General features: G+C 38.6%; 1 protein-coding gene across 1 annotated transcript in view; it reads left to right on the forward strand.

Moving 5' to 3' along the window:
- Positions 1-11,826, forward strand: part of TTN (titin) — a 325,691-nt gene that overhangs the window by 199,104 nt on the left and 114,761 nt on the right. The window contains exons 177-187 of the mRNA XM_027865699.1: positions 888-1,166; positions 5,426-5,701; positions 5,963-6,102; positions 8,341-8,467; positions 8,566-8,829; positions 9,222-9,488; positions 9,629-9,892; positions 9,986-10,125; positions 10,278-10,404; positions 10,537-10,803; positions 10,966-11,232. Coding sequence (XP_027721500.1) covers positions 888-1,166; positions 5,426-5,701; positions 5,963-6,102; positions 8,341-8,467; positions 8,566-8,829; positions 9,222-9,488; positions 9,629-9,892; positions 9,986-10,125; positions 10,278-10,404; positions 10,537-10,803; positions 10,966-11,232 — 2,418 coding nt within the window. The remainder of the gene's footprint in view (positions 1-887; positions 1,167-5,425; positions 5,702-5,962; positions 6,103-8,340; positions 8,468-8,565; positions 8,830-9,221; positions 9,489-9,628; positions 9,893-9,985; positions 10,126-10,277; positions 10,405-10,536; positions 10,804-10,965; positions 11,233-11,826) is intronic.

An 11,826-nucleotide genomic window follows, 5' to 3' on the forward strand; every position in this document is an offset into this window, starting at 1 on the left:
GTATGTGTGTATATATGTGTGTGTGTATACACACACACACACATGCACACACACAAATACAAAACTATAATAAAGAGCCTTTCCCAGTCCTCCTTTATTATAGTACCCTCCCTCTGAGATTACCCTTAATTTATTAACTCTGTATAATTGTTTGTATCCCTCATTAGACTGTGAATTCTTTGAGAGTAGCTAGGCCCCTAGAGTGCTGGGCTTTGGAGTCAGGAAGACCTGAGTTCAAATCCATCTTCAGATACTTCAGCTAGGTGACTTTGAACCAGTCACTTAACCTCTGTTTGCCTCAGTTTCCTCATCTCTAAAATGGGAATGCTAATAACACCTACCTCCCAGGGTCATTGTGAAGATGAAATGAGAAAATATTTAGTATAGCATCTGACACATAGTAGGTGCTATAAAAATGCTAGTCAGTAGGAGTAGTAGTGGTAGTAATGGTGATAGTTGTGGTAGTAGTAGCAGTAGTAGTAATAGTGTTAGTAGTAGTATTAAGCAGTGGTATAGTAAGTAGTAGTGCTAATAGAAGTATTAAGTAGTTATAGTAGTAAGTAGTAATAGTAGTAGTATTAAGTAGTGGTAGTAGAAGTAGTGGTAGTAATAGTAGTAATGATGGTAGTAACAGCAGTAATGATAGTAGTAGTAGTAATAATAGTAATGGTAGTAATAATAGGAGGAGGAGGAGGAGGAGGAGGGGGAGGGGTTTTCTGGTAATTGAAATATAGTAAGGATTGCTTTTTTTCCTTTCTTTATATCCCCAGCACTGACACAAAACAGAAGCTTAATAAATGCTAACTAACTGACTGGCCATAGAAAGAGATAATACTTCTGATCTGGGAAAACTTAACAGAGGATAACATTTAAATTTTCCTCCACAGAACTGCCTGTCCGTTTTGTAAAAACACTGGAAGAAGAGGTGACCGTGGTTAAAGGACAGCCTCTCTACTTGAGCTGTGAATTAAACAAAGAGCGAGACGTGGTCTGGAGGAAGGATGGAAACATCGTTGTGGAGAAACCTGGCAAAATTGTACCCGGTGTCATCGGTTTGCTTCGCGCCCTCACGATCAATGATGCTGATGATTTTGATGCTGGCACATACACTGTCACTGTAGAAAATGCCAACAATCTCGAGTGTTCCTCTTGTGTCAAAGTAGTAGGTAAGTGATCTCAGGTACAATTTGTTTTTTCTTTCATGCATTATGAGGGAGTAAGAGTGTAAGGATGGGGCTGCTAGGGGGTGCCATAGTGCACAGAGCACCAGGGTTAGACTCAGGAAAACTCATCTTCCTGAGTTCAAATCTGGCCTCAGCTCTGTGTCCCCGGGCAAGTCGCTTAATTCTGTTTGCTTCAGTTTCCTCATCTGCAAAATGAGCTGCATAAGGAAATGGCAAACCACTCCAATATCTTTGCCAAGAAAATCGCAAATGAGGTCACGAAGAATTGAACATGACTGAAACAATAAGAGTCAAAGAGAGCACTTTTTAAAGTATTGAAATTTAGGATCAAACATATCTAGAGGGGCCAAGATGGCAGAGGGAAAGCAGTGACTGTCTTGAGCTCTCTCCCAAAGCCCTCCAAATACCTAAAAAAAGGCTCTAAACAAATTCTAAAGCAGCAGAACCCAAAAAAAGACAGAGTGAAACAAATTTCCAGCCAAAGACAGTCTGGATAGTTGATCAGAAAGGTATATCACGCCAGGATGGGAGAGGAGCGCAGTTCGGCATGGGCGCGCAGGCTGCAACAACCCTGGAGCAGGCCTCAGAGGACTGAATCGTGGGCAGCTGTGGCGGTTTCCAGACTTCTCAACCCATGAACACCAAAGACAACTTAGAAGGTCAGTGGGAAAAGTCTGTGACTGAGGTGAGAGAGGAGCTAGGTCTCAGCTGCAAGTCTCGAGCGTGGCCTCTGGGGCCACAGCTTTTTCCTGAGCTTCCGGCCCACAGACTGAGGGGGAATCAAGTGGCTGATCAGAGGGGGATTGCAAGGATCTCTTTGCCAGTGCTGTGGCAGGAATCCCTTGCTTTACTGGTTCTTGGATCTGGGTCACAGTTCTGAGGGGCAGTCCTGGGGCGAGGAGGAGCCCTGGCATGGTGGAGTTTGTTGTGGCAGTGGAGAAGAAACACCTCGCCCCTTATCATACCACCTTGGAAGAACTGAAAATTTACAAGACCCTAGAAGTACCTCTGAAAACAGCTGTACAAACCCCCGAAGCTTGGGACAGTACATTCTCCACATTGGAAACAGACTTTTACCTTAACAAAGAGTTTAAAACTCAAGTAATTGACCAGGATCATGAGTAAGCAGCGCAAAAAGAGTCAGGCTATATTATCTTACTGTGGTGACAAAGAAGATCAAAACATACAACCAGAAGAAGACAACAAAGCCAAAGCTTCTACATCCAAAGCCTCCAAGAAAAATATGAATCAGTCCCAGGCCTTGGAAGAGCTCAAAAAGGATTTTGAGAAGCAAGTAAGAGAAGTAGAGGAAAAACTGAGAGTGATGCAAGAAAATCATGAAAAACAACTCAACAGCTTGCTAAAAGAGACCCAAAAAAATACTGAAGAAAATAACACCTTAAAAAATAGCCTAACCCAAATGGCAAAAAAGGTCCAAAAAGCCAATGAGGAGAAGAATGCCCTAAAAAGCAAAATTGGGCAAATGGAAAAGGAAGTCCAAAAGATTACTGAAGAAAATACTTCCTTAAAAATTAGAATAGAGCAATTGGAAGCTAGTGACTTTATGAGAAATCAAGACACTGTAAAACAAATCCAAAAGAATGAAAAATTAGAAAACAATGTGAAATATCTCATTGGAAAAACAACTGACCTGGAAAATAGATCCAGGAGAGAGAATTTAAAAATTATTGGACTATCTGAAAGCCATGATCAAAATAAGAGCCTAGACATTATCTTTCAAGAAATTATCCAGGAAAACTGTCCTGATATTTTACAACCAGAGGGCAAAATAGAAATGGAAAGAATCCATCGATCTCCTCCTGAAAGAGATCCCCAAAGGAAAACTCCTAGGAATATTGTAGCCAAATTCCAGAGTTCCCAGGTCAAGGAGAAAATATTACAAGCAGCCAGAAAGAAACAATTCAAGTATTGTGGAAACATAATCAGGATAACACAAGATTAGCTGCTTCTACTTTAAGGGACCGCAGGGCATGGAATATAATATTCTGGAGAGCAAAGGAGACAGGATTACAACCAAGAATCACCTACCCAGCAAAACTGAGTATAATCCTGCAGGGGGAAAAATGGTCATTCAGTGAAATAAAGGACTTTCAAGCATTCTTGATGAAAAGACCAGTGTTGAATAGAAAATTTGATTTTCAAATACAAGACTCAAGTGGAACATGAAGAGGTAAACAGGAAAGAGAAAAACATAAGAGACTTATTAAGGTTGAACTGTTTACATTCCTGCATGGAAAGATGATATTTGTAACTCATGAGACCTTTGTTAGTATTGGGGTAATTGGGGGGAGGGGAAATTATAAGTACGTATATACAGATATAAATAGATAGATAGAGGGCACAGGGTGAGTTGAAAATGAAGGGGTCATATCTGGAGAATAAAATTAAGGGGTGAGAGAGGACTATACTAGGAGAAGGAGAAAGGGAGAGGTAGAATGGGGTAAATTATCCCACAAAAAAAAAACACCAAAAGAGAAAAAGCTCTTACAATGGAGGGGAAACGGGGGAAGGTGAGAGGAAATGAGTGAATCTTATTCTCATAGCATTTGACTTAAGGAGGGAATAACATACACACTCAGTTGGGTGTGGAAATCTGTCTTAGCCTACAGGAAAATAGGTGGGGAAAGGGACAAGAGAGTAGGGGAATGATAGAGAGGAGGGCAGATTGGGAAAGGGAGTAATTAGAAGCAAATACTTCTGAGGAGGGACAGGGTCAAAAGAAAGAATAGAATAAATGGGTGGGTGGGATAGGATTAAGGGAAATAGAGTTAGTTTTTCACAGCATATCTACTATGGAAGTGTTTTGCATAACTGCACATATATAACTATATTTAGTTGCTTGCTTTATCAATGAGGGTGGGTGGGGAGGGAGGAAGGGAGAAAATTTGGAACCCAAAGTTTTAAAAACATATGTTTAAAAAAATGTTTTCACATGAAACTGGGAAATAAGAAGTAGGAAATGGGGTAGAGAAATCCATCCTGCCCTCCAGGAAAATTGAAGGGGAAGGGGATAAGAGAAGGGGGGGAGAGATAGAAGGGAAGGCAGACTAGGGGAAGGGGTATTTAGGAATGCATGCCATCTTGGGGTGGGGGGAGGGGCAAGATGGGGTGCAAATTTGGAATTCAAAATCTTGTGGAAGTAAATGTTGAAAACAAAAAAATAAATAAATAATTACCAAATGAAAAAAAAAACATATCTAGAGAAGGATAAATAGCAAAATGTCACTCTCTCACACATTCATGGCATGTTGATTATGACCACTTTGAGATATTATTTTTCATTTATTCTTAAATTCACCAAGGGATCAAAAATTAAGCCTAAAAATCATACTCACATTTTACTCCTAATAAAGATATCTTCAACATCGAATTAAAATACCCTTAAAATTAGTTAAAAGTACATTAAAACTTACTTTTCTATCTAAAGCACCTAATTATGCCATAGATCCAGTTATATTATATATCTCATTATGCCTTCTCTACTCCACTGAGGCAGCTGGTAGCACAGTGAACAAAGCACTAGGCCTGGCCTTAGAAAGAACTCAGTTCAAATCCAGCCTGAGACATTTACTAGCTGTGTGACCACCAACTCTTGTAATTTTTATCCCCATATTATCTCTCACATGTATACCCATCTCTCACAGTAACCACCCACATTCAGGCCCTCTCTTTTATTGCAGTAGTCACTTAACATCTGTTTGCTTGAATTTCCTAAACTTTAAATGGGATAAGAATAGTACCTACCTCCTAGAAACTGTTGTGAGGATCAAATAAGATAGTATTTACTTTAAAAGCACAGTGCCTGGCACATAGTAGGTATTATGTACATTCTCATTCTCATTCCTTTGCTCTTACCTAGACATAGCAATGCATTGCTTCCCACTAATGCAGGTATCCCCGCTGCTACCAACATTATGATAATCTTGTATATTATTTGAATCTAGAAGATGCTGAAGTCTTTTACTTCACATAGGCTTTCTGTTTATTCGTACCATAATCCTAAACTACAGATCAGCTTTCCTAGTGTCTGCATTTGTTTCCTACTGCATAAGATCAGGGGTCGCGAGTAGAAAAAGTTTAAGAATCCCTGGACCATAAACTAGTAAATCTTAATGATGTTAAAGGAGCCAGATATTTAACCTATTTAAAGTGATTACCAATGACACTACTTATGTTGGTTGTTTCCATCCTAATTTTTGTCCAACTCCTTTCTAATGCAGAAATCATAAGGGATTGGTTGGTAAAACCTATAAGAGATCAGCACGTGAAACCCAAGGGTACAGCTATTTTCACCTGTCACATCGCTAAAGATACACCCAATATTAAATGGTTCAAAGGATATGATGAAATTCCTATGGAACCAACTGATAAGACTGAGATTCTGAAAGATGGAAACCACCTTTACCTCAAAATCAAGAATGCCATGCCAGAAGATATTGATGAATATGCAGTGGAAATTGAAGGGAAAAGATACCCTGCCAAGCTGACACTTGGAGGTACGAATATTTTTTTCTATAAATTTTTTCTATAAAATATTTTTCTATAAAATGTTCCTTTCTATATTAAATTATAGAATATTATTAAATATTATTAATATCATTACTGATGTTATTAATATTATTGAGTAATATAAATATGATGTATTGTGTAATTGACCATTAATAATATTAAATTCTATAATAAAGCAATATTAAATACAATAAAATGCAGAATGTTTTCATCTAAAATCTTCTGGGTTTCACCCCTACCCATTCCAGATCGTGAGGTTGAGCTCCTGAAACCAATAGAGGACGTGACAATTTATGAGAAAGAAAGTGCAAGCTTTGATGCAGAAATTTCCGAGGAAGATGTTCCTGGAGAATGGAAGCTGAAAGGAGAAGTTCTGAGACCATCTCCTGTAAGTAATCTCACAATTAAAAGTTTGTGTCTATTACAGCAGGAGGATAATACAGGAGAGTCAGAAGACTTGAGTTTGTGGTTTGGCTCTGCCACCCACTAATTGCCCTGCTAGATAACCAGAAGGATGGTGGTCTCCTTTGGCAAGTAGCTTAACCTCTGAGCTTCAGTTTCCAAATCTTTTAAAAATGGAGACGGTAACACCCGCCATGTCTAATCTTGTTTCAAAGATTAAATGAGATAAAGGACATGAAAATTCTTGGCTCTGCCATCTCCCAGTTTTGTCTGCCTACCTTGTCTGACTGCTGCTCATTATCTTTTGCTGGTTCATGCCTGTTAATTGTGAGTTTATCCAAAGTCTCTGTTCTGGACCTCCTCCTCTTTTCTCTCTCTCCTTTCACTTGGTGTCCTCGTCAGCTCCCACAGCCTAAATTATCATCACTATGCAGATGACCTGGCCCTTGTCTCTTTCTTGAGCTCCTGTCTTGCATGATCAGCTGCCTAGATTTCAAACTGGTTAGCCCATAGGCACCTCAGACCCAAGAAGTCTAGAGTGGAATTCATTATCTATCCCTTTAGATTGACCCTACCTCTGAATTCCCCTATGACTGTCAAGGGCACCACCTTCCTTCTATATTATCTTTTACTTCTCACACTTACTCCATATAACCAATCAGCCACCAACTCTTGTAATTTTTATCCCCATATTATCTCTCACATGTATACCCACCTCTCACAGTAACCACCCACATTCAGGCCCTCTCTTTTATTGCAGTAGTCTTCTAGTTGATTACCCTACCTCAAGCCTATCCTCACTTGAATACATTATCCACACAGCTACCAAAGTGATTTTATTATTATTATTGATGATGATGATTAGGATAATGGCTTGCATTCATATAGTGCTTTTTAAAGTTTGCAAAGCACTTTGCCAGTATAATTTCATTTGATCCTCCCAACACTAGAAAGTAGTATCACTATCCCCATTTTACAGATGAGGAAACTGAGGCAAATAGCATTTAAGTAACTTGACCAGAGTCATGTAGTCATTAAGTGTCTGAGGTTGGATTTAAACTCAGGTTTTCCTGACTACAGGTCCCATACTCTACCTACTGTGTCACCCAGCTGTCTATAAAGGTTTGACTATGTCACTCCTTTATTTCATGAATTCCAGTGATTCTATATTATCTTTAGGATCAAATATAAACTTTTCTGTTTTGCATTTGTAGCTATTCACAATCCAACCCCTTCCTCTTTTTCCAGTCTTTATATGCATTTCTTCCCTTCACACACACTGTGTTCCAGCCACACCAGCCTATTTACTGCTGCACGGGGACAATGCTCCGTTCTGCACTGGTGTACCTTTGTACCAACTGACTCCCATGTTGAATTGACTTGTTCTTTACCTCTGCATCTCAGAATCCCTGGTTTCCTTCCAGATGGAACTCATGCTCCACCTGCCACATGAAATCTTTCCTGATCCCTCTTCCTTCTCCAAACTACCTGGATTTGTTTTTGAATATATTCCATATACACATAAGTTTACATACAATCTCCTGTGTTGGAATGTAAGCTCTTTGAGAGCAGGAACTATTTTACTTTTGACTTTGTATCAGCAGCACCTAGTACAGTATTTTCAGATAAGAGGCACTTAATATTTGTTGATTGATTGATATAGAAAGGAAGATATTGATTCAATTCAACAAGCCTTTATTATTTTTCTACTCCAGGCACTATACAAGGTGCCAGAAATGAAAACAGTTCTTACCCACAAGGAGCTTGCATTCATTACTTATTGCATCCCCATGCTTGTTGGGTATGTTGTAGAAGGAATGACTTAAATTTTTCATGTACAGGTTGGACTTGTCCTCTGAGGTCCCTTTCAACTCAGAGATTCTTTTCTTCTATTGTTTAAATGACTACATATTATATTGTTTAAATGACTATACAATATACATTTTGCATAATAAGATTTTAAACTGTATCACTGCTTCTGTATCAACTTAAAGATTCACCTGAAACATTATAATTAAGTTATATTGAACCTCTAAAATTTCAGACAGAAGTAGGCATTTGATGTAGGGCTTATTATACATGAACTTATTAAGAAGTGATTTTAATTTGGTTTTCTATTAGGTCCTTTTAAAAAAAAATAGCTGTGTCATTTTCATTTGATACATTTATCTAGCAATGTCCTACTATTTACCTAGAGTCTAACAAAACTATGCCATTTTTCCAGACTTGCGAAATCAAAATGGATGGAGGGAAACGTTTCCTAACCTTACACAAAGTCAAATTGGACCAAGCCGGAGAAGTCTCTTATCAGGCATTCAATGCATTTACATCTGCCATTTTGACCGTGAAAGGTACAAAACTTTTAGCCTTCTCTTGTGGACTGAGATCAACTTCATTCTATTTTCCTTTGTATTCCTGAAAAACTAATTCTTTACATTTTTTTTTTCAGAAATTGAACTTGACTTTGCTGTGCCCCTGAAGGATGTCACTGTTCCAGAAAGGCGGCAGGCTCGATTTGAATGTGTCCTCACAAGAGAGGCAAATGTTATATGGTCTAAAGGACCTGATATTATCAAAGCCAGTGACAAATTTGATATCATTGCAGATGGAAAGAAACATATCCTTGTCATCAATGATTCTCAATTTGATGATGAAGGAGTCTACACAGCTGAAGTTGATGGCAAGAAGTCCTCTGCTAGGTTATTTGTGGAAGGTAAGTTGCTCCTCATATATGAAGTTAACAAAGTATGCATAAATGCTTATGAGGATTGAACATCATGAGATCTGTGTCACACAGATTAAAAAGTTATCTAGGTACTTTATACTCGTACTCATAATTATACTCATTATCAGACCATACATATTTTTATAAGCTTACCCTCCCTGTGGAGATACCTGTGAATAGTAAGATAAAATGGCCCCAAGAAGAAAAATGTATTCATTAAGCAGTATTTGTTGAACACATATTATATGCAAGGCAATCTGCTAGACACTAGGCAATCTATCATTTTTTTGTCCTTGCCTTCCATGGGTACCCGTGCACCGTGGGTAAAGGGTTGACTTTTTGAGGTATGCAGTCACTTACTATTCATGTTTACATTTTAGGTATAAGGTTGAAATTCATGTCACCTCTGGAAGACCAAACCGTCAAAGAAGGAGAAACAGCTACTTTTGTTTGTGAGCTCTCCCATGAAAAGATGCATGTGACCTGGTTTAAAAATGATGTCAAACTCCACACAAGCAGAACAGTGCTCATGTCTTCTGAGGGCAAGACCCACAAGTTAGAAATGAGAGAAGTGACACTCGATGACATATCCCAGATAAAAGCTCAAGTCAAGAACCTGAAATCCACTGCCAATCTAAAGGTCTTAGGTAACGTAAACTGATGGTTAACTGTTCAATGACATAAGACTTGCACTGGTGAAAATATTGAATATTTAAGAAATTTTGGGACAGATTCTCATCCTCTTGATGAGTATTGTCTTTTTTCATGCTGAATGTGTCTTTCACAGAGGCTGATCCATACTTCACTGTGAAGTTACATGATTACACTGGAACTGAAAAAGATGAAATTGTCCTCAAATGTGAAGTTAGCAAAGATGTGCCTGTAAAATGGTTCAAGGATGGAGAAGAAATTACCCCTTCCACCAAATACTCCATCAAGACAGATGGCCTGCGCCGCATATTAAAAATCAAGAAGACAGAGCTTAAAGATAAGGGAGAATATTCTTGTGATTGTGGGACAGACAAAACAACAGCCAACGTCAATGTCGAGGGTGAGTTACAGAGAAATCTGAATCTGGCACAACCTGCCCCTCCTAGCTGATTTGTTCAGGTTAATGAAACTACGTGTATTTTGATCATTTCAGCTCGATTAATAAAAGTGGAAAAACCTCTTTATGGAGTGGAAGTGTTTGTTGGAGAAACAGCACGCTTTGAAATTGAGCTTTCTGAACCTGACGTTCATGGCCAGTGGAAATTAAAAGGAGAACCTCTGACCGCTTCCCCGGTAAGCCCAGGTTACTTTGAGGGGAGGGAAGATTTTCCAGGTTGTTTAGAAAATAAAAGATATGCTCCAATGAAATTCTCTTGCTATGCTTGAACATTAACATATGAAAATTGGCCTTTTCCCTTTCCTCTCCAAATCCCTGTCCTTAACAGAACTGTGAAATCATTGAAGATGGAAAGAAACACATCCTGGTCCTTTATAACTGCCAATTGGATATGACTGGGGAGGTTTCCTTCCAGGCTGCCAATGCTAAATCTGCAGCTAATCTTAAAGTCAAAGGTATGGTTTACCTACCATCGATGCTTTCTGTTTTCTTTGCAAAATTTCCTTAGTAAGCCCATTGGTAGAATGGGGCCTTTAAATGGAGGTGTATTTGATGACCCCAGATGACCATCCGGATTTTTCTTGCAGAACTCCCACTCATCTTCATTACACCACTCAGCGACGTCAAAGTCTTTGAGAAAGATGAGGCCAAATTTGAGTGTGAAGTATCCAGGGAGCCCAAAACATTCCGCTGGTTGAAAGGCACCCAGGAAATCACAAGCGACGACAAAGTCGAACTTATAAAGGATGGAACCAGGCACTCCATGGTGATTAAGTCAGCTGCTTTTGAAGACGAGGGAAAATATATGTTTGAGGCTGAAGACAAGCGGACAAGCGGCAAACTAATCATTGAAGGTTTGTCTTTCTTTCTTACCTGGTACTTTTGAAGCTTTTTTTTTTTTGGCTTTTATTTCCTTATAAAATATTTCTCCTATAATAAGATATTATAGGAAATAAGGTATTTCCTTATAAGTGATATAATGAATGAGAGGTTTTTTTCTTTTCCTCCCAATTTAGGAATTCGTCTCAAATTCCTCACTCCACTCAAGGATGTGACAGCCAAGGAACGGGAAAGCGCCATATTTACAGTAGAACTATCCCATGACAACATCCCGGTTAGCTGGTTCAAAAACGACCAACGGCTGCATACCAGCAAATTGGTTTCAATGCACGACGAAGGCAAAATGCATTCCATCACATTCAAAGACCTCACTATTGATGATACATCCCAAATCAAAGTGGAAGCTATGGGGATAGCTTCCGAAGCTAAACTCACCGTGCTTGGTAAGTGGCTGGTCTAAGTCTGTTTTTGTTGCATTTCTTAAATTATCAGTTTGGGAGGGGGAAAGTTTGGTTTTTTTTTTTACAAAATATTTTTCATCAAGAAAAATAAAGCTACTTCATAATGATATATCTGGCCCAAATTGGCAAAATGTCCAGTTGAAATCAGAGCTATAACCCAGCAATAATGGTTCTGAGTTATATCACCTTTTAATGAGGAGTTAAAATACTCCCTATCTACCAAAGTATTTTCAGAGAATTATTTTTTTAGCTTTGAGAAGGAAGACATTATACAGAACACATGCTAATAAACCTCACAATTTATTACTTTTCCTTATCCCACCTCTAATCCCACTGATTGTAATAACAATCAGTGATTGCAAAGCAAGTGTTGGAGCATAGAGGTAGACTAGAATACCAGTGAGAGCCTTAAAAAGTAGATTCTTTGTATAATTAGGTCAAATGTAAGTCTATTTAATGTGCTTAAGATTTACCTGAATAGCTATTGAAACTATCATGAGAATCTGAAACCATGTGATGGGGATCATTGGAAGGTACTATGCCTCAATGGTAGTTACATGCTATAGAGGATAGTGT

This window comes from Vombatus ursinus, unplaced genomic scaffold, assembly GCF_900497805.2.
Source record: "Vombatus ursinus unplaced genomic scaffold, bare-nosed wombat genome assembly UNPS02014779.1, whole genome shotgun sequence".
Lineage (NCBI taxonomy): Eukaryota > Metazoa > Chordata > Mammalia > Diprotodontia > Vombatidae > Vombatus > Vombatus ursinus.